The sequence below is a fragment of the Pleurodeles waltl genome, chromosome 3_1 (genome assembly GCF_031143425.1).
Source record: "Pleurodeles waltl isolate 20211129_DDA chromosome 3_1, aPleWal1.hap1.20221129, whole genome shotgun sequence".
Lineage (NCBI taxonomy): Eukaryota > Metazoa > Chordata > Amphibia > Caudata > Salamandridae > Pleurodeles > Pleurodeles waltl.
This window is the reverse complement of record NC_090440.1, coordinates 1,639,964,490-1,639,987,241: the sequence shown is the minus strand read 5'-3', so window position 1 is coordinate 1,639,987,241 and position 22,752 is coordinate 1,639,964,490. Positions and strand designations below refer to the sequence as shown.

General features: G+C 44.3%; 1 protein-coding gene across 4 annotated transcripts in view; it reads right to left on the bottom strand.

Annotated features, from left to right (window-relative positions):
* Positions 1–363: 363 nt before the first annotated feature.
* The window catches only part of DCAF17 (DDB1 and CUL4 associated factor 17), a 444,850-nt gene continuing 422,461 nt past the window's right edge, over positions 364–22,752 (bottom strand). For all 4 annotated transcript variants that reach the window (XM_069225322.1, XM_069225323.1, XM_069225325.1 and 1 more), the window contains one exon: positions 364–695. In XM_069225322.1, coding sequence (XP_069081423.1) covers positions 561–695 — 135 coding nt within the window. In that variant the 3' untranslated portion in view covers positions 364–560. The remainder of the gene's footprint in view (positions 696–22,752) is intronic.

Genomic DNA, 22,752 nt, shown 5'->3' with positions numbered 1-22,752 from the left:
ATGACTGATCACTAGCAAACAAGGATTTTTAAATGACACAAACTAACAAATGGAACAGCTGGAAGCCCACAGAATAAGTATACTTAAAAGTATAGCGAGACCTAAAAAGGGCTTGGAAAGGCACAAAGGATTATTCCTGTGGTATTTAAGAAAGACGGACAATGAAGAGAGATCCCGATAGCTCATCTGCTACAACATTTCATTTCTATGCAGAGAAATTCAGTGCTCTTCGCCTTGCCACAGTCAGACTTTATGCAAAAGTGAAATGTTTCTTCTCCTAGTCTCTTCTACCACTAACACGGGAACCTATAAAGCAGTTCCTTCTCAGAGACGATCCCCACACATAAAACTCCAATACAAAAATACGTTGAGAATTGACTTTTATGTTTCACAACATTAAGACAATTCTTGACAGTCACATAAAAAATAAACAAACTCCATCTTTACAAGGAATGCATGCAACACAGTAGCTTTAGACATATGGCATGTGTATTTATAAAACTATGCACAGTATAAAAATGAGTTTGACTAAAAACACAAGAAAACTGGCAACGTTGCAATTATACTCCTTCCAGGGGGCTGTCGTCCACCGGATTGCAGACCATTTTATAAACGTAGCAGCAGAAGATTCTATTGGGCTTCTGTTCTATGTGTATCACTGTGTCTCTGTCGAAGTAAACTTCATGGCTGTAAGTCTAAAATTAGAAAGCAGAATCAAGTTACAATACAAACCTGTTATCACACTGGCCTATAATTTATGTACAATAATTTTTACATCCATTTCCTCATTGAAGCCCTCTTTTGTCAAACAACCTACAGTATAATCATTCATTATGTTTTTTCCTGTGGAAAGACAGTTAAAACATTGTAGGAATCCTACGTTCATTGATTCTCAGCCAGGAAAGAGTAAATCAAGCCAAGGTGAAAATGCTGCCAATAACCAGTCACATCTCACTGGTCTCGCTGCTTCCGAACACCTGCAGCCAATGAGGCACTGGTTCCCGGTTGTTAAGTTTGTGAAGGAATAAGTGGTGGTGCCCAAAGCTCTGCTCAAAATTTTGCAGCCAGCACTATAAAATGTAGGCATGCCTAATATCAGGGCTGCGAGGTCTTGAATCCACATCATAACCCCTTAATCCATGGCCAGACACCCCCTCCCCGTGTATCTCACTCATACAAGTTCCTGCTTTCTTTCTCTGTGCAGGGTTTACAATTTTCTTTTCATTCTTCTTTCTCCTGACTTTGTCTGCCCTGTTTTGCTCTCAATCAATGTCTGCTGAGGAAAAATAAAGGCAAGTCCTCAAAAATGAGTGCCAATGAGCCCCACCGGCAACCACCAGCTCAAATTAAGCACTGACGGTCCCACTGGCACATAAAAAAGACTGGGAGATGGTAGCGTGATAAAATATCATCCATGAATTGTAAGCTTCAGATAGCAATGTTCTAGCCATCAATTGTAAAGCTCTCGTAATGAAGGAATGCTGTTTTTTTTTCTTCCCCTCATTAACCAATGTGACACATTTTGGCCTACCGTCCAATGAATCAATCACTCAATAGTGCCGACAATAAGCTCTCTGGGCATTGGTAGGTCTATTCCATTTATCAAACACAATGTTTTTATTATGTAGTATTGGACTGAACTTGACCATAAACCAAACTGCCCCTGAAAGGAACCCACCCCTCACCTCTCATCAGCCTTATAACTGCCCCTTCACCTATTCCCCTATTTCAACTATCATTACTGAGTCTCTCTCTCCCGTCCTCCTCCTACTGATATCCTCCCTCTTCTCCGTAGCCCTATGTTCTGGGTCTTACCTTGTACTGTAACCCTCTTCCCCAGTAACCCCACCACTTTGCTTTGACTCTAGGGTCACACTACATAGGTCGCATTCATAAATACATGTAGCAGTCATTATTTGAGAGAAGAGTTGTACATTAAAATAGCAACCCTTTCCAATAAAACGTGCCCAAAGGGCAGGAAAAGCACTAGAACTGTTAATCAGTCTGCCAGTCCTGACAAATGCTTCTTGGATGAACATGTAACTTCTTTCTTAAAGAGGCCTATTCTAATGCCAGCATTAGGAGAACGTCTGCGAAGCTCTTTACAGCGTCTACCTAATACTAACCATTCACAAGAAAACTCTCAGAAAAGGTAATCAATAGCCACTTGCGGATCAACTGAGTAGAAAAAAACTTGTGAACAGATGCAACCAGGACTCAGTTCAGGCAACTAAACAGAATTATCTTACTGCTAGTACTAGCAAGTGTGCTAGTCCTCCTCTGCACACTTGGCATTCCATGGACTTTCCACAACACACTGCCATGAGGAAAGTAATAGCTTGCAGTCAATGTGCTTTCTTACTTAAACTCTGCTTCTAACATCAAACTCACAGGGCTTTTACTGTAGGGTTGTAGGTCATGAGGCAGCAAAAAAGCTCCTTGAAAGAGTTTTAGATTCGAGAATGTTAGTTTCATGGTTGTTGACCAACAGAGGGCCACTGCGGTGGCTCAGCAGTTGCTGCATGGCTATCACATAAATACTTTCAGAGTGTTTTTAGAATATAAACACGGCTGAACAAACAAAGAAAGTATACTCTTGCTTTAACCTAATGTAAGTCACCTGGTTTTTCAGAGTTCGTTTCGTTTCTCTCTCACTTATTCTCTAGGGTAGAAGTAATATGTGCTGCTGTGAATTATTTTCTAGCATCTCAAAAACAAAAGCACCAAACTTTCAACTGGAACATTTTCTACATAGCAGCAAGTGGCTGTGCGGCTTACGGGCAATGTTAAAAAATATATTACAGCACCCTTTTTCAAAATTATTGGGCTCCACCAACCCTGACACGAGTACATTTCATTTTTTTAACTAAGTGTAGGTGCACACGTTGTTTTCACTACAGGATTAGAAAGTAGTAAAGATGAGCCTCTTTAATCACAGACTTCATCGCTGACGAATGTGTAAAAAATGATAAAGCATGATACGCTGACGGTGTTGGCCTGTTAGGGTGAGAAGTAGAATGTTGTTTACTGAGTGCTGGTTGATGTAGTGAATACAGTGTCGTTTTTTTTCAATTAAATTGCATTAAATACAACGCCAGAAGCCAATAGCATAGACAAGTAACAGCAATGCCAATGTTGAAACATTTTTTTCAATTCTTTCCTGCAAGCCTGTACTGGCTGAGTCAACACAGACAGCTTACAGTGTAAGAAACAATTATGACACAAGATGAGTTTATAATTTTACCAAAATCGGACAGAGAATAATGAACCAGTTTAATTGCTGAATGTTGCTAATGACTGTAGGACTGCTTACATTTTGCATTTTTGACTCATGTCACATGAACGATTTATTGCAATAACAGTAATATTAAGGCATTAATTGTTCTAAAAAGCATCTATAGGAATAGTAATGCTATCCTTCATGCTTTCTTGACTGATGCACAGAAGGCTCTTGACCAGGTGAACTGGAGTTATTTGGACTTCTGAATATGAGTTTTGCAGGCTGTGCTGCAAAGCAAAGTGATGACCAATGGGATCATCCCTGACAGATAAGCTCTGCATCAAGGTACAAGGAGGGTTGTCAACTTTACAATTTGATTAAGCAAAGGAACCATATGTGAATCGGGTATATATCTGATTAAGATTATTTTGAGTATTAAATGTGAAACACTGGAGGGAATTCACCTTTTGCAGGGTCTTCCATGCCTTTTGATTAGTTCTGCTGATATTTGTGGTGCTCTATTAAGAGATTCATTAGCTACTTATTGAGTACGCTGGAACATATGTGAAATCAAATATGTATCTCAAATCCCAAACTCATAAAGTACCAAGATGCTTGCTGTATGCAATAGGCAGATAAATGTCTTAAGGATCTAGAAATCCAAACTGTTGGTGATGTTAGATAGCTGAGATCTGTAAACCTGGCTAATGGAAGAGGTATGTGATGACTGCAGATGTTGAGGGGAGACAATTTGTCCACATGGGATACATGTCATTTAAGATTTTTTTTTATATGTTGAAGTTTCTTTTGCTTCCTCTGATGCAGTCTCACCTCAAGAAAAGTATAAAGAGAGTTGAAGAATATTTAAAAGTAACGAAGAGAGTAGCATGGAAGATACTTACGTTAGGGGTGCAGCAAGGTGGGTTTGGTTTGACGTCATTTGGGAGCTTGTACAGTGAATTTACACTTAGGCATTCATATACATGGTTGAGAGATCATATCAATGATATTCCAGAATGGTGTCAAATTACGAAGAATTGCTCAAGTATTTCTTTGGATTCTTTTTTGCCCATGCAGCAGATCACTGAGATAGCAAAGTCACCTCTTACTGTGGGGAATATTCTTCTTTAAACACTGGTGTAGTTTCATCAAGTAAACCAGTTATTACGACTGACAACTGCAAGTTGTTTTGACAGTGCAGAGGAGGAATCAGAACTATAAGATAAGTGTAGGTGCATAGCACTTTGAGACTTAAGTATACCTTGGACAAGGCTGGGTGGGGGTGGTATGAATAGTTAAACTATTATTTACAACCATAGTTCTTATGATTTTATATATATGTTTTTGAAGAATGGCTTGACTAATATAAATGAGTGCACCATAAGTTTTTATCCACAACAGCTTTCAAGAAATTGACTTTGCAACTGCAGGCATATTGAGAATCTGCATTAAGTTTAGTGTTTTGAACTGGGGAATGAACTTAAAAAACTAAAATAGCCTTGGGTCAGTGGCAGTTGCTGAAGGAGTAAGATGGAGCTTTAAACCAGCCATTCAAAGTGGAGGATTCTGATTCAAATATATTGGATACCAGTGAGGATGTGCCACCTGGCATCCCTAAATACTGCTACTTGTTAACTTTATACATTTTGTGAGGATTCTTTGAATCAGATGTTCTGCAAATGCTGTAAAATGCCAAGTTTCTGGATCATACTTTTCAACAATTTTATTTTGGTCTAGTGGTGCCTTTCAATAAGACATTGAAGGTGAATATATTTCTTAATTTTGAGAATACTACTGGTCTGACACTGGGTAAGCATTTATGCCTACATGATGAACTGATAGTAACAAAGATAGGAGTAAGTGCTAGAAGGTCAAGATTAAACCATGTTTAAAGGATAGGATAATAGATAGTGATATTTTCAAAATAAAAAGACATGATGAGGAAGAGAAAGAGGAAGGATTACTCTGCAAGTTATTTCATGAACAGGCAAAGTTTCACTGACCTTTACAGTTGACTGGGTAACTGAATGGGATATATTACAGAGATGGGTCCATGGCATTTGGCATATCTGTGGATTGTTGTTTTCCTTGTGTGTGATATTTAGTGTGTTTTAAATTGATATATGGAAAAAACATACCTGTGTGGGCTCAAGGTGGAACAAGACCCTTGTGCAGCTGAAGAAAAGGAAATACGGCTTGGGTCCAGCATATGTCTTGCAAATCACCCTCCTAAATAGGGAGCTCACTGTGGCTCTCAGGCTGAGTGGCATCTTGTCACGAGAATTCTCCATGGACAGAGACATGAGGCGAGGCCTCTCATTTCCACTATCTTATTCGAGTTGGCCCACGGTTCCCTGACCTTCTGGATCTGGAGGGCCCATTTCTCTGTGGGTTTCAGGGTTTGACAGCACTGAAGACAGCATATTTGCAAATTCATATTCCACTCTAGCTTAGGTATCAATTAGACCAAGTCTATCCTGTTTCTGGTATAGCAATGGCCCATGGGCCACAGAGCTTTGGCTCTGTATCTTAACAAATTAAAGGATATGTTGGAGAACAACAAACTGAAATCATTTACCCAAATGCAAATGGAATTTGGTCTAATGCAGAGGCAACAATTCCAATATCTGCAAGTTACTGTGCTAATCACAACTGGGTATTAGACTTGAACAACATACAGGATCATAATCAGATTAAAACTAGGGTACTGAGCTAGTAGACAACAAGGGACAGTTTACAACAGTTACACTGCTACACTTTACAATATGCCACCCACCTTGCTGTGGCCATTGCACAATGGGCTGCAAACCTGGGGCCAATTGCTGACAAGAACTGGGCTGATGCAATCTCCCACCCAAGGGAAGTGGCCATTTAATCTAATTTCAGACACTCTCCACTGTATCAACATAAATCAAAACTATTCACAAAGGAGATGGTTGGTAGCCGTAACATTGTGTGCTGCAATACGAATGAATGTACTTCTAATCACATGATACAGGACTAAATCTGGGGGTGCAAAGTGAATGGAAAATTATTACATATTAGAACATTGGAATGTTGGCATGTCCATTGAAGACAATGGACTGCTGCGGGCTTTTACAGGCCGGTAAAAGCCCGCAGCGCCAACATTCCAATGTTCGCTTTGTTCACAGCAACAGCTGTGAACAAAGCCTCACGGAGCCCGAGGGGATTTAAATCCCCTCGGGCTCCGTGAATTTTTTTTTTTTTTTAATAGAACATTCTGCCCTGTGTGGCAGAATGTTCTAATAGCCTTAGAACCCGCCGTAGCGGGCTCTACCGGCTATTAAAGTCCCTCTCCCTTGTTAAATGCCCTCGCCTTCGGCTCGGGCATTTAACGCGGGGAGCGGGCCTTTAATAGCCGGTAGAGCCCGCTACGGCGGGTTCTAAGGCTATATTATTATTACAGATATGATGTTACTTTGATTCCTCAAATGGTGTTTGGGAATAAAGAGAGAAATTATCAATCCAAAAATAAAGCTCAGCTCGCTGGGTCTGAACCCTATGGACATTGCTAGTAAATGGGGTGGACCCCAATTATGGATACGTGTTGGTATCTGGCCATAGAAAAATCCATTTACAAATGTCACATACACCCTACATAAATGGAAATATCTGAATACCCCTCTCCCTGAGATATGCCTTATTATACCATATTATATTGAAATACAATGGTAGAGAAGCAGAGGAGAGACCTGAAAGGTGGGTGTGGGGGCAGGCTTGGCCCCTGTATGGTGAATAGGTGGTTACCCCTACGTGCCCTACTGCTTGTGAAACTGGCATCCTGACTTTTCATTTGGCCCTAGTATCACACCAAAAGTGCAAAGGCCTAAGCATGCCTTGGAAATACTAGGTTCAGGAACCTGTTCTGTGAACTGGAGGAGCTCACAAAGCATTCCTCATGGCAGTCAAAGGACTTGGGTGCTTGCCCGGAGTGAACCACCTAGAGTTGTGGTGAAAGCATACCAAGATTTCTGTGAATCATTAGTATGACCAGAACTTTTCTTGTGTCACTTCCAGGGCAATCTACTGACCTCTTTCACATAGAGATCTGCTGTTAGGTGACCCCCAGAACCTTGTGCAGACATTCCAGGTGCATGTCAAAGGCGAGTATTGGAGGGACCATGTAGCATATGTAAGGTAGCAGTGTGTGGTAAGAGTCTGTGAACTAGGACCAATGAAATCCACTTTGAATGGCCAGTGGATTAGGATGGTAAAAAGATGGGAGGGTGGATATAGTTTTCACTGACTACATTTGTAAGGTATATAGGAAAACGTTTGTGGAAGACATTGTGATGTTAAAGAGTTAACTAGCTTAGGCACTGTTGATGAGTAAAAATGCATGCAGAAAACATGTGTACCACACTGAGCTAGTGAAATTTGTTTTTGACGTTCCATAGACGCAGCTATTCTCTGTTTACTGTTACCAGGCAGCCCAGTGAATCGTGGGAGCCATATCGCTGATGGTGTACTGACTCTGAAAGGGCTTGGGAGAAGTTTGAAGGCCCTGAGAGGATGACTGATGGATCCCAGCAAGTGCAGGTCGTAAACACTGATAACGCAAGAACCTGAGAGAAGAGAAGAGAATGTTATGGAAGCCAACGTTTTGCATTTAAACAGGAGGGGTTCCAATGCTTCGGTGAAACTCACAGACTGAGTTGTACAGAGCTGCCATTGCCTACTGCAGCGCTCCTGTCATACCATTTCCTAGGGAGGGAGAGAAAAGTGGTAGGAGCGGAATTCCTAGTGTTAAGTTAAGTTACAGTGGAGAGGGGCCAGATGCTCATGCTCTATCTCGATTTATAGAATTATTACTGTCCTTTTGATTTACTGAATTGTGAATGATGATTCAAGAATGTTTCTTTCCTATGCTATCATAGTGCCAGCACTGCGCTATAAATAGATACACAACTTTTCTGCTGCTATTCATCCATCATTGCGCAAGCGCCCCCCGCCCCCACACACAAACGCATATATTTTTTGTGTACATGCAACTGTCTGCTGTTTAACTATTAGAGTCTAAGAGTCATATTAGGGGCCTGATTCTATTGCTCTATCTTGATTTACTAAAGTATCATTAATGCATCTTTGATTAACTGCATTGCAAGTGTGTGTTTCACTACTGTTGTGCTAATAGTGCGCTGTACACCTGTATATCATTCTGTGACTATTTTGTCATTGGATTTAGCACCCGGAGTGAAAGGCTAGATTCCCCTGTACTAGTCTAATTAATAAAATCACCTTTGTGCCACAGTAACCATTCTACTAATGTATAAGCTCATTTCTAACCATCATTGCTACTATATGTATTTATGCTAAGATCTAATTAAAGCTACATTGTACTCCCTACCAGTGTGTTGCTCCTTAATGACTGTCCTTATTGATTTGTACCTGATTGACATTGCTTGGGTTGGTTGCCAGCATCCAGTGCAGTACAGCATCGCTACGGCTGGAAGATAGAAACACTAAAGTGAAGGAGGATGGAGATAGGGCTCCCCTTGGAAATTAAATGAGGAAATTTTTAGCAAAGGTCCGATGATTAGTTCCTCCAGAAGAACTGCCATTTGGTAGTGCATGCAGTTTCTGTTGTTCAAAGTAAGGGCAGTTCTATGCAGGGACTGTCCTCTTTTGTCTGCCCTTGATTACTGACTCAGGAAAGCTGATAACAGCAACCTGTAGAGAATGTGCCCTTCAGTGCGCTGTTGTTTTGTAAACTCCTGCTTGAAGCCAGCCTCACTGCTTTCTGTTGTGAGAGCCAACGCCTTTAAGGCTATCTCAGAGGAGCTTCAAGAAAATAACATTTGAAAGAGAACAAACACCAACTAGTTCTCACACCTTAAGCTGTGAGTCCACATTCTAGAAAATGTGCAAACCACCCCACTTTGTTCGACTTCCTTTATGACCAAGGAAAGAAGTACTCAAAGTACTTCTGTTTGACCTGGACTCGTATCTGCATGACAGTCTGTTTCCCAGAGGTAAGGGTACATCCCCTGAAGTCTTACTTTCTGCCGGAAGAGCTAAGGGTCTGCTGCGAGCCTAGAAACCTTCCTCCCTGCTGAAAGATGGAACAAAAGTGCTTACAGAGGAGAGACTGTCTGAGAAGAGAAGTCCACAGTATTCCTGGTGTGGGAAATAGCCAGAGAGAAGCCCACTGTAAGTGTGAAAAATAGGAGAGCCCCATTTGTGGAAGCGGTTCTACAGTGTTCCTGAATGGTACTAATGAACTGCACCAAAACCTCTGCAAACAACAGTCAGTGTGTGTGATCAGCAGTCTGCTGTGCTGTTGCAACTGACTTTGGCTCGTCTGTTTATGCTGAGGTGGGTGCCTTGACCGGTCCACTGGCCACAACTGCTGAAGACCTCCACAAAATCAAGATCAGTCCAGAGGCTGCACCTGCCATATCACAATCCCATCTGCAGCTGGCCAAGAAAAACCACAACTGCAAAAATCCATGGCGCTAGGATCTTCAAATCAAGTTCCAAGTGAGGAGACAGCTACAGCCCTGACAGCTCAAGAGCCATTGCCTGAGTAGGGTTGATGCACTCATCCATTCAGCACCATTCCAGTGTGCAACAAGAGCTTGCAGGTAAGCATGTGGCTGGAGAACTGTGACAGAGCAAGAGACTGAAGTTTGCAGATTGAACTCAAGAGTGTAAGTGAATAACCATAAAAGAATGAACGAAAACTGAACTGTGGAGAGCACCCAGCCATATGGCTTTATGCCAAAGTATACAACAGATATTGCTGAGCAACTCTGTCATGCTATTTTAAAACTCTGTTGGAATAGACAATTTAGTACTAAAATGTGACATACTGCCACTTTACTAAATCCCATATCTGCTGAAAACCACTGTACTTGGTAATTATAAGTAAATGAAGTGGAGAATGGCCTTTAATGGGAGGCACAGGATATGGAGTTCTGTAGCGCATGTGTGGCAGGCTGGTTGGTGAAAACAGAACTGAGATACTGTTAATGGGACTGCTCTCGACTGGATCACATCCTACCTTCAAAACACAACAAATTTCATCCACACTCGCCCTATCTCATCCTAACTGTACTTCAGAAAAGCAGTGGTCCCTGAAAGCTCTATTATCTCACTTTTCAACATCTATATGAAGTCATTACTGGCAATGATCAAAGCTTCATTACTATGAAAACTTTGTGACGCATCTTTCCCCACCTATGATTTCCACCCAATGTCCAAGCTGCCATCTTTCTTGTACTGTCTAAACTTGATTGCACCAATGGCCTCTGCCACGGATCACCTTTATCAACTATGGAAAAACTACAACAAATTCAGAACTCTCTGCTGCAGACTACTCCTACATGTAAAGCCACATTTCCACATCACCCCTGCCTTGAGAGCCCTACATTGGTTACCAGTTGCCAGACAATCCACCCTCACGCTGCTTTGTATCACCCACAAAGCAATACATGGAACAGGACCACATTGCATCAGGAATAAAATCACAAAACACACAACAAAGGAACCTCTGGCCAAAGATTGGCACCTCTACTCAAAACCCCAACATACAAGGAAAAAACAAAGGGTGACACATCTTTCTCTGTTCATGCAGCTAAACTATGGAATTCATTACCCCCAAACATAAGAGCCACAGATAACTATCTTATCTTCAGAAGGCTACTCAAGAGTTGACTCTTTCCTACGTGATCCCCACACTCAAGCACAAATATACAGCATTTGCCTATACATGTAAATATGTGTAATTTCATAATAGGCATATATTTAGTTATGTGCAACTCTTTGTACAAATATATATATATTACTAATACAGATATTCTTTAGGTCTGTTTAACAAATGTATATATTACTTATGTTTTATATATATGTATATATATATATACACACACACACATTTGTATACATTATTTTATGCTTAACATGTGTATAGGTCACTGCATAGCTGACATATAAGTGATTTGATTAGATGTTTATGGGTCTCTGTTTATTTTATTTATCTATCACAATATGTAAATATGATCATAACAATAGCACCTATAAGTGCTTCACTATTGAAATACTGAGGAAAAGATAAAAATAAAATAAATATATTAAACAGAAATATATATAAAAATACACAAACAAATTAGTTTTCAGGTACAGTAACACCTGAAAGTCGAATGTCTAACTATCTATCTATATTTGAACACATGGAACTTTATACAATACAATTTAATATCCTTTTATTATTTTCCTCATAAATGTATACCCTTTCTATGTAGTTATGTACTATATACTTATTACTTCACTCCTATTGTATACAAAAAAGTTCAACTCCCTCCAATGCACTACTCTATGGTTTAGAGTTTGGCAGATGGAGTTACTGCATCACAAACATCATGGATATGCCGTCCGCAGTATTATGATCCCATTATGTCCTATAGGAATTGTAATACGGCGGACGGGATAGTCATCACGTTTGTGACGGAGTAACTTGTCTGCCAAACTCCAACTCAGGTCATAAGTTTTATCCTATACCTCTCTCAATATATCCTCTACCTCCGCTCTCTGACTCATCCCAAACCTCATTCTTTTAATATGATCTCCCTAAGATCCCTTCTTGACTCTTCCCTCCTCTATCCCTCCTTGACCTACCCCAAACCTCACTATGATCTCCTGTATAACCCTTCCTAGATCTTCCCTGATCCATCCCTCCTTGACTCACCCTAAACCTCATTTTACTACAATGATCTTAATAACCCTTTCAAGACTCTTCCCTTCTCTATCCATCCTTTGACTCAAACCAAACCTCATCTAACTAATATGAACTCACAAATAACACTGTCTAGTCTATTTTCTCCTCTACCCCTAATTTATCCTATTCAATCAAACTAACAGACTCACATGTCAGGCTCTCAAATTAACAATGTATATTTCCCTATTCAAATCCACCACTAATCCTTTGGATTATGAAGAAGCACGCAACACACAGAAAAGCACATCAATGCCTTGCCATGGCTAGTGACCACTATATAAATACACTTACAATTAAGTATGGACTTTATCACAAGTGTTGAAAAAGACTGGTTATGTTTCTCTGGTTACATTTTTCTGATAGCCTTCTTGGTTAACTTATTCCTATAGTCAGGTTCTAGCTTATTTTCTTTACAAAAAAAAATACGATAATGCGTCTATGTGTGTGCATGTTCATGCACTTGGCCTCATGTCTTCAGACAGAACATAAAAAAAAGGGAAACCTGACTTCCAGGTAAGATGGCGGTCGTATAGAATGATCCCGGAGCTACTCCATTCCCCCAGTTCTAGTGGGAGGCCCTGGATGTCAGAATGGGATCTGCTCCCACAGAATTAGTCTCCCAAAGTCTCCCAAAGGTGTGGGAAGTAATAGATACAGAGATGGTGTGGCGTCCCGTTGTGGAATGAGAACGGCAGGGTACTGCAAAGTCATTGTGTGAGCCCTACGCTGCACTGTGTGGTGAGGCCCTGCCACGGGGTCACCAATAAGGCCATGGTGCAGAGGAACAGAGGGCGCGTTCCCACTAGAAAAGAAGCTGGTGAAGTTGGAGGCAGGTTTAACATCCTATGAGGGGCTCAGGCCAGACATGGGAGTCGCCACATGGACGATGAAGAAAAATGGCACCACAACAGAAAAGGGCACAGGAACGACTGTAGATGCTTCAATACTAAGCAGTGATGGTAGAGAGAAACCTAGAGAGCCCTTTGAAGTTAACTGCCCAGTAAAGACTGTGACATACGCATGGCAATATACATGCAAAAACTTTCAGACCGCCCCACGTTAATTCACAGGGAAGCTTAACAGAATCATATGAAGCTGCAACAAAGACACCTGTGGGACATGTACATCCCCACTGCCATCGGCTGACAGAAACAAAACAGGGTGGTATAACGCCTAACAGCAGCATATACGGAAAGCCATTTGGTGTATGGGGGCATGTGAAATATCAGTACTGTTACCTAAAAACGCATTGAATACATTGAGCAGGCACTGGCTGTTCACTACCCAAAGCAGCCCCTACAACGAGAACTAAACATCTATGCCCATGCCATGTTCACATAGACACGAGTCACTCCAATCACAGATTTCTTTCAAAATCCTCAACTAGAGACAGCCAGGAATCCACAAACCAGGACAACATGGTACCCACAACGACTCCACTGACAAAAGAGAATTTGAAGGATTTCTTTGGGGGGGGGAGAGGCGTATGAGAAAGGATATACAGAAAACCTCTCAAGAATTCCAGTCAAAACTGAACTCAGAAATGAGGTAGAAATCATACCGGAGCTAAAAAACTATGGGACAACAAATGGATCAGGCTGAATCCTATATCCAAAATGCAGTGGACTCTGGGCAGGTGCTCACCATGACCATATGCCATATGGAGACACAGACTTAGTGATTATTAGTAAATTGTGAGGACTTAGAAAAGAGGTTCTGTATGGATATTTGTGTAAGAATTCTTAAGGAGCGGCCAAAGGAGACAATACTGCAGCCACTGTAGCAGGTATGTTTTACCATAACTTCAAGCAAAGTGACAATTACTAAATCGGAACAGAACGGGCACACTAGATTGGTAATAGATAATCTAATGTTAAACACAGCCCCAAAGACATAGTGGTCAAGCTATACAAATACTGGCTGAAGGAGAGAATATCTGCACCAGTACTCAAAATGTCCAAGCTGGTCTATGGTGATGGAGAGGTTGCTTTGTATCAGGACCTTACGGCGACTAGACTGCAAAGAAGTAAGGAGGAGATCAAGACTGAGCTGTATAAACATCAAATAGGATACAGCTGGATCTTCCCAGAACACCGCAATTTACCTGGAAGGGCTCTAACAAAATGATAAGGTCAGAAGCAAGAAGGATGAGTACAATCTAGGCTTTTCATTGAAAAGTAAGGAGAACATCAAAACTTAAGAGACAAAGGTTGCCAGGGGGAGGGACCACACACCACGCAAAAAAAACACAGGCATCAAGATGCTGACATCTCCATTATTCAGGAGTAAAATCTATCCGCCACAGTATAGGGGTGGCCGGGGTAATCAGGCACCCCGTAGACTGTGGAGGGATACATTCCATTTGTGGCGGGAGAAGGAATGTGGAGACAGACAAACTATTAGGTAGGTCTGCAGGCTACTGTTGGATAACAACTTAGAAGTAAAGGCTGATGCGTTGCTTGGAAGAATGAACATACACAATAGATCAGATGTGGAAGGGGAAAGTAGGGGCGATGGGGAGGTCCTCTGACATTCAACTTAACACCTAGTAGGCTCTTAGGGATATCTCATACGATCCATCACTGGTTTTTCACTGATGTTTCAGGGAATTAAATTGGTGGTCCTTTCACATGAGAAGTTTGAACTGTACTGTTCTTGTTGTTTGGAAGGCTGTGAGTTTGGGTTATATGTTCACTTAGGAGCTTTTATCATCTCATGTGACTTGTGTCATATCACAGTAACTTTAGTTGAAAGGGGGGAATTAATCACTTTATTTATTTTTTTAAGATCTCTTTTATTGCTTTTATGATTGCATGAAAACTCATACAGAACAAAATAACTTCCCATCTTTTTGTGACCCACCCTCCCCTTCCCTCTTCCCTTTTGCACTTTCCATCAATTATATAAAGGTGTTTGTTCAGTTCACAAATGAATTACTTATTTGGTCTCTTGTACAATCTTCAACAGGAATATCTTAGTCAGCTATACATGATCTGGTTCTGATAAATTTGCCTCTACATCAGAGTTAGAAGTGTCGGGTGTTCTAAAATTGTCCAGTATTGTGTTCCAATGCTGAGCATTGTCTCTAGTTCCTAGGCCCCTGAGTGTTTCCCTTAGTAGTACTGTCCCTTCAATTTCCGCCCACTTAATTAATGCATTTCTCCAACGATTTATCTGTGGGCCCTTCGGGTATTTCCAGTGTCAATCAATCAATCACAGAAATGTATAGAGCGCGCTACTTACCCGTTAGGGTTCCAAGGCGCTGGGAGGGGGGGTAGGGTACTGCTACTGCTCGAAGAGCCAGGTCTTGAGGAGTCTTCTGAAGGCGAGTAGGTCTTGAGTCTGTCGGAGGTAGGTAGGGAGCGTGTTCCAGGTCTTGGCGGCGAGGTAGGTGAAGGATCTGCCGCCGGAGGAGGCTCGTTGGATGCGGGGGACGGTGGCGAGGGTGAGGCTCGCGGATCGTAGATGGCGGGTCGGGGTGTAGAAGTTGAGTCTGTCGTTGAGGTAGGAGGGGCCGGCGTTGTGGAGTGCTTTGTGTGCGTGGGTGAGGAGCTTGAAGGTGACCCTTTTGTTGACGGGGAGCCAGTGGAGTCCTTTGAGGTGAGGGGTGATGTGGCTGTGGTGGGGTGCGTTGGTGATGAGTCGGGCTGAGGCGTTTTGGATGCGTTGGAGTCGCTGTAGGTGTTTCGCTGGGATTCCTGCATAGAGTGTGTTGCCGTAGTCCAGTCTGCTGCTGACGAGGGCGTGGTCACTGTCTTCCTGGTGTCGGTCGGGATCCACTTGTAGATCCTGCGGAGGGTGCGGAGGGTGTTGTAGCAGGAGGAGGTGACGGCGCTGACTTGTCTGTTCATGGAGAGTGCAGAGTCGAGGATGAATCCCAAGTTGCGGGCGTGGTCGGTGGGCGTCGGGGAAGTTCCGAGGGTGGTGGGCCACCACGAGTCGTTCCAGGCGGAGGGGGATGTCCAGAGGATGAGGATTTCTGTCTTGTCGGTGTTGAGCTTCAGGCGGCTATTTCTCATCCAGTCGGCGACTGCTTTCATTCCCTCGTGGACGTTGGCTTTGGCGGTGGCAGGGTCGTTGGTGAGGGAGAGGATGAGCTAGGTGTCGTCGGCGTAGGTGATGATGTTGAGGTCGAAACGGCGGGCCACTTGTGCGATAGGGGCCATGTAAATGTTGAACAGCGTAGGGCTCAGGGAGGAGCCCTGGGGGACGCCGCAGATGATGTTGTTGCCTTCTGATCGGAAGGGTGGGAGGCGTACGGTCTGTGTTCTGCCGGAGAGGAAGGATGAGGTCGTGGCTAGGGCTTTTTCCTGGATTCCGGCTTCTTGGAGGCGTGACAGTAGGGTGTGGTGGCAGACTGTGTCGAAGGCCGCGGAGAGGTCTAGGAGAATGAGGGCGGAGGTCTTGCCGCGGTCGAGTTGGCGTCTGATGTCATCTGTTGCGGCGATGAGGGCGGTCTCGGTGCTGTGGTTGCGTCTAAATCCGGTTTGTGCGGAGTCGAGGACGTTGTTGTCTTCGATGTGGCGTGTCAGCTGAAGGTTGACGATCTTTTCTGCGACTTTAGCTGGGTAGGGGAGGAGGGAGATGGGGCGGAAATTCTTGAGGTCCTTGGGGTCGGCTTTTGGTTTCTTGAGAAGGGCGTTGATGTCTGCGTGTTTCCAGCTTTCTGGGAAGGTGCCTGTTTCGAAGGAGGCGTTGATGATCTTGCAGAGTTGGGGCGCGATGATAGAGTCGGCTTTGTTGAAGATGTGGTGGGGGCAGGGGTCAGTCGGTGATCCGGAGTGGATGGAGTTCATGGTTTTGCGTGTTGCGTCATCGTCGATGTTGGACCAGGCGGTGATGGGGTTGGTGATGCTAGGGTACGAGGTGGTGACGGAGGTGGGTGAGGTAGGGGTGTTGAAGCTGCTGTGGATGTCGGCAATCTTGCTGTGGAAAAAGGCGGCGAGGGAGTCGCAAAGTTCCTGAGATGGCGGGATGTCGTTGACGTTGGTGCTGGGGGTGGATAGTTCCTTCACAATGCGGAAAAGCTCTTTGCTGTCATGTGCGTTGTTGTCTAGGCGGTCTTTGAAGGAGGACCTCTTGGTGGTCCTGATGAGGTGGTGGTGTCGGCGGGTTGCATCTTTGAGAACAGCGTGATTGTCTGGTGTGCGTTCTTGGAGCCATTTCTTTTCCAGTTTCCTGCAGGCGCGTTTGGAGGCCAGGAGTTCGTCGGTGAGGTTATTTCTCTCCTTGCTAGTATCAGGGCCAGGTCTATGAATCGGTTTGTAATTTTATGCTAGCTAGGGCGAGGGAAATCTCCCAAAACCGCCACCATGGCTGATCGGGGTAATGTTCTGCCCGTGCAAGTGGAGAGTGCCTCAATTATCCCCGTCCAGTATTCCCCGATTAGTGGGCAACTCCAGAGCATGTGAAACAACTCTGCTGTTAGTTCTGCACATCGAGGGCAGCTGGCATTTTCTGCACCATAAATCTTTGATATCATATAGGGGGTTAGGTAAGCCCTGTGAAAGACATATATGTTTATTAATTTAAACCTGGCATTTCTGAAAACTGTATATATGTGTGAGGTTATTCTTGTCCACTGTGCATCATCTATTGTAACCTCTAGTTCCCCCTGCCATTTGGTCCTAAGTTTATTTAAGGGAAGACATATGCTGGTTAGTAAAGATGTATATATCTTTGATATCAACCTCTCTTGGTCTCCTATAGTGCATATTTGGTCACAGGTAGTATGTCTGGGGGGTTCTTCTAGTCCTGTGCCCCATTGTCTACGAAGAGTTCTGGCAATTGCGTTAAAGGTTAGGAACAGCCCTGGTGGTAGCTGGAACCTTTCCTGCAGTTCCGCATAGGAGCACAGTTTCCCATTATTCTATAGAGCCCCTATGGTGTCAATCTGAAGTGCCATGAGTTGGGTGATACCCCTTATCACGTGATTTCCTGCGACGGCTCCCATACAGATCAGGGGGGCCTCTGGTGAGTACGGTGTTCTGGTGTGTGTTCGTTTTAGGTATTGTTCCCAGCAGTGACGCGATGCCTCCCATTCTATCGGAAGCGGTTTATTCTGTTTCTTGGGGTTTAGTAGAATGCTCAGAATTCTATCTCGGGAGCAGTGAAGAGGGTCTCTCAGTGCTTCCCCCACTGGGGGTGCTCTAATGAATCGCGCTAGCCATTGGAGTTGGCTCGCCCAATAGTATAATTCAAAGTCAGGAACGGCCAAACCATCCTCTGCTGTTGTTCTCTGGAGGGTGCGCAATGCTATCCTTTGTCTGTTGGTTCCCCATATAAATCCTGTAATCAAGGACAAAATTGTTTTAAATACCACCCTCGGTATAATGAGTGGGATGGTTGCGAAGTAATAGAACACTCTAGGTAATACTATCATCTTAATCAGTGCAACTCTCCCAGTGACCGCTAGTGGAAGTGTCTGCCAGAATACCATGCTGTTTTTGATACTCCTAATCGTGCTCTGTATGTTCCCTTCTAGTAGATCCTCAGCGGAGTGATAGATATTAACCCCTAAGTATTTGAATGTGGATGGGGACCACGGGAGACCCCGATTGTCCATTGGTTCTTCGATACCCCTAGTAACTGGAAAAATGGACGACTTCCCCCAGTTTATCTGGAGCCCAGATGCAGCCCCAAAGTTGTCTAACATTGTCATTGCTCCTGGTAGATCGGTCTCTGCGTTCCGGAGAAAGAGTAACATGATGTGTCCAGGCATTGATTGTAATACCTTCGTAGAACCTCTGGGACCTAGCTGATTGGGCGAGAGGCTCAACTGCCAACGCAAAAAGCAAAGGTGATAGCGGGCAGCCCTGTCTTGTGCCCCTACCTATGGCAAAGGAAGGGGATATTGTACGGCCAGTGCATACTCTCGCTGTGGGGTTTGTGTAGAGAAGCCTCGTCCATTTGACAAACCCTTCCCCTAGTCCTAGTTGCAGCATCACTCGTTCTAGGTAGTCCCATCGTAGGCTATCAAAAGCCTTCTCGACATCTATCGAGATGATTACTGCTCTAGTTGCATCAGAGGGCAGGGCATGAAGGAGTGAAATCAATCGACGGATATTTTGGGCAGTGCTTCGCTGTGGGATGAATCCCGATTGGTCCTGGTGGATCAATGAGGACATGTATGGTAAAAGTCTGTTAGCTAGCACCCTGCTTAGTATTTTATAATCTAAGTTCAACATTGATAGTGGGCGGTATGATCGAACTTCTGTGGGGGATTTGGTGGGTTTCAGAAGGGGAATCATTATGGCTTCTGTAGTGGAAGGAGGCAAGCCTCTGCATATAATATGCTGAGCTGTGAGGTTAATGAATCCTGATATGTAAGGTAGAACTCCAAGGAGAGACCATCTGCTCCTGGTACCTTGCCCCTTGCCATACTCTGGATTGCAGTCTTTATTTCTGTAAGCGATATGGGAGTCGCCAGGGCTATTCTATCTTCCCCTCTCAGTGCCGGGAGGTTGAGGCTCCCCAGATCTTGTAATTGAGCGTTGCTGAGTACTTCGGTGGGAGGGGCATATAGCTCTGAGTAATATTTAAGAAAGGTGGCATTAATCTCCTTCTATCCATATACTTTAATATCCGGGGTGGTCTCTAACTCCACCACTATAGTTTGATGTTGGGGTGGTTTGGCCAACCAGGCCAGTAGGGCCCCTGCTCTGTCGCCCTCTGTATGTTGCTTCTGCAAGAATTGCTTGTAATCGAAACGAGACAATCTAGTGTTAGTTTCTGTTATTCTAGCCCTTGTCTCTTCTAGTTGTGTTGAAAGGTCAGGTTGTGTTGGGTGCTTACGTTCTAGGTCCCTAAGGGAGTTCTCGAGATCGCCTAGTTCTATCTCTAACACCTTCTGTACTCCCACAGTTGTGCTAATACAATATCCCCTGATCACTGTTTTAAAGGATTCCCATTCGACAGGTCTGGACGAAGCAGTTCCAGCATTGTTCTCAAAGAATTCCGTGATCTGCGTGCTCAGTTGAGCTCTAAAAGCCTTGTCTTCAAGTGACTTTGCTCTCAGACGCCAAGTGGGAATCAAAGGTCTCTCGCCGCACCAGGCCAAAGAAATCAATAAGGGGTTATGATCTGAATTGGTGCGGCCAAGATACTCGGCCTTCACCACCACAGATTGCACCTCTGGAGACGCCAAAAAGGTGTCCAGTCATACATGCAGGTTGTGAACTGCTGAATAGAAAGAGTATTCTCTATTGGGGGGATTAAGTTTGCGCCAGCAATCCGTTAGTTGCCAGTGTTTTTGCCACTGCTGGAAGTGCAGTGCTGTTTTATGGGTTACGGATTGTGACAATGGTGGGTGCGATCTATCCATTGCGGTATCCATTACACAATTAAAGTCTCCTCCTATTAAAGTAGTGCTCGTGAGAAGTGTGCTCATGACCAGTGACAGTCTGTCTAGGAATCTTCCCTGTTCGTGATTTGGGGCGTATAGTCCCGCAAGAGTTACCTCTCTCCCGTCCAATCTACCAGAAATCACTACGTATCTCCCCTCAGTGTCGATCAAGGTATGGAGAACCTGTAATGGGACGCCTGGTCTGATCCCTATCAACACTCCCCTCGCAAACGCTGAGTGGGTAGTGGCGAATATTTGTCCCCTCCAGCGCTTTTTCAAGGCCTTGATTTCCTGTTCCAACAAGTGAGTTTCTTGTAAGATAGCTATGTGCACTCCCCTTCGTTTAAGAAAACTGTGTACCTTGTACCTCTTGGACATGTTATTTAGGCCCCTGACATTCCATGTGATTATCTTGTATTCTGTGGTCATAATTTAAGGAGGGAGGTAGAGGCGGCCTACTGATTATACCGAGGGTGGTGGTATCCATTACTACCACTGGACAAACCTATTGAGTTTCGTAATCTAAGGTGTGAACCGTTTGGGCTGCGAGATAGATGTGCCTGATAAACCCTGAAAACAACACAACTAAGATCAAACCCCCTTTGTAACTCCCTCTCCCCAGGACCGGTACCTACAACTCTCCTCGTCCAAACCATTACAACTATTGTAATCTTAATTATCAACCTATTGGAAGGAGGCGTGCCAGAGACCAAGAGGCAGCGCCCCGGACCCTTCCCCAGGCCCGAACATGTGTAATGTGCCGGTTAAGAAATGACATCCAGGTTCCTATCGCTCTATATTCACGGTTGGGACCCAGCAATGTCCCTAAACAGAGTGAGGTTTCCCCACAATCGTCAGCTCACTTGCCAACTTGTTCTTTCAACAAGGTCAAATAATCTCGTCCGCCGTTCTTGGGGTGATCAAAGGCAAGCCGATGAGAGTGTCCTGGGAGGATATTGAGGAGTGTTCGCAGTTTGAATCAACGTCTGATGCAGCTTCCTGGGTCCGGCGTGTGAGGAAGTCTCCCCCGCTTAACGGTGCTGCTGTTTCCACCGCATCACGCATCTCCTGTTGTGACTGACGTTTCAATGGGGCCGCTTCTGTAGTCTTCTTCTGGGATCTACTACGTTTCTTCCCAGGGTTTCGAAATGTTCGGTCGCGGGTTGCTCTGCAGTGGATGTTCAGCGATTCGAGCCATTCCATCGCCAGTTGAGGCGCGAGAAAAAAATTTGTCCTATTATCGTGTTCCACTCTGAGTTTTGCCGGAAAGAGCATGGCATATTTTATACCATGCTCACGCATGGTACGTTTTACTGCGATGTAGGATGCCCTTTGTGCCTGTGTTTCTCTCGTAAAGTCTGGGAATATCATGACCTTTTGGCCATCCAATTGAATCTCTCCTTGCTGGCGGGATTATGACAGTACGTAGTCTCTATCTTTGTGGTGGAGTAATCTAGCGATTATTGGCCGTGGCCTGACTCCCGGTGGAGGTGGTCCGCCAGGGACCCTGTGAGCTCGTTCCACCGCAAAAAATGGTGAAAAGCCATGTGATGCTATCGTGTCTCTAAGCCACTGTTCCAGGAATATTTCTGTATTAGCTGCGGTGGTCTCCGCCCCCTCCGGAACCCCCACCAGTCTAATGTTGTTCCGTCGGGCTCGGTTTTCGGCATCTTCCGCCCTTGCCTTCAATGTTTTCAGCCGGGTAGTTAGGTTTTTAGTTTCTGAGGATGAGTCTTTGTGTGACGCTAATACCCCCTGTCAGCGTAGTCTCGTGCAAACCCACTGTTTCCTTTAATTTACGGTGGTCGTCTCGTAAAAGGGAAAGGTCTGCGGTGAGGTTATCGATTTTACGCTCAAGCGCTTCTCGGGAATCTTTAATGGCCAGCAGCACAGTGTCCAGAGTAGTTTCTTGCTGTTCGTGCCCCGCTTGCGATTCTCTGGCGGGTGTTGGCGGTGGAATCTCAGTGAGAGAGGAGTCCCCCGCTGGTGATTTGTTGTGCTTTTTGGGTTTTACCATTGTAATAGGTCTCAGGTTGGCGAAGGCCGTTCGTATTAGTGGAAGGTGGTATCGTTCGTCAGCATCGTCCAGCCCGTATGTCGCCTGTCTCAGTCCCGGTGCTCTCACGTGACGAGTGCTATTAGAAGTTCACCGTTTTGAGCTGTTTGACCATGGGGGAGTTCTCTCATAATTATGCCCCCGTTGGTCGTCGGCATTGCATACTGTTCTGATAACAGGGGGAAGTTCTGTGCCGGTGTTCTCGAGCTCCCTTTCCAGCGCGAGATCGTGGTCTCCGATTCCTCTCACTGTGCCAGTATTAGTTCCTGTCTCAGGAGGTGGCCTCTTCGTTTTCCCTGGCCTTTCGGCAGTTGGTATTCCTACTCACCAGAGCCATCTCTCTCTCATTCGAAGTTCCCAGGACTCTGCTCCTTATCTGCTCCTCTCCACTCCCT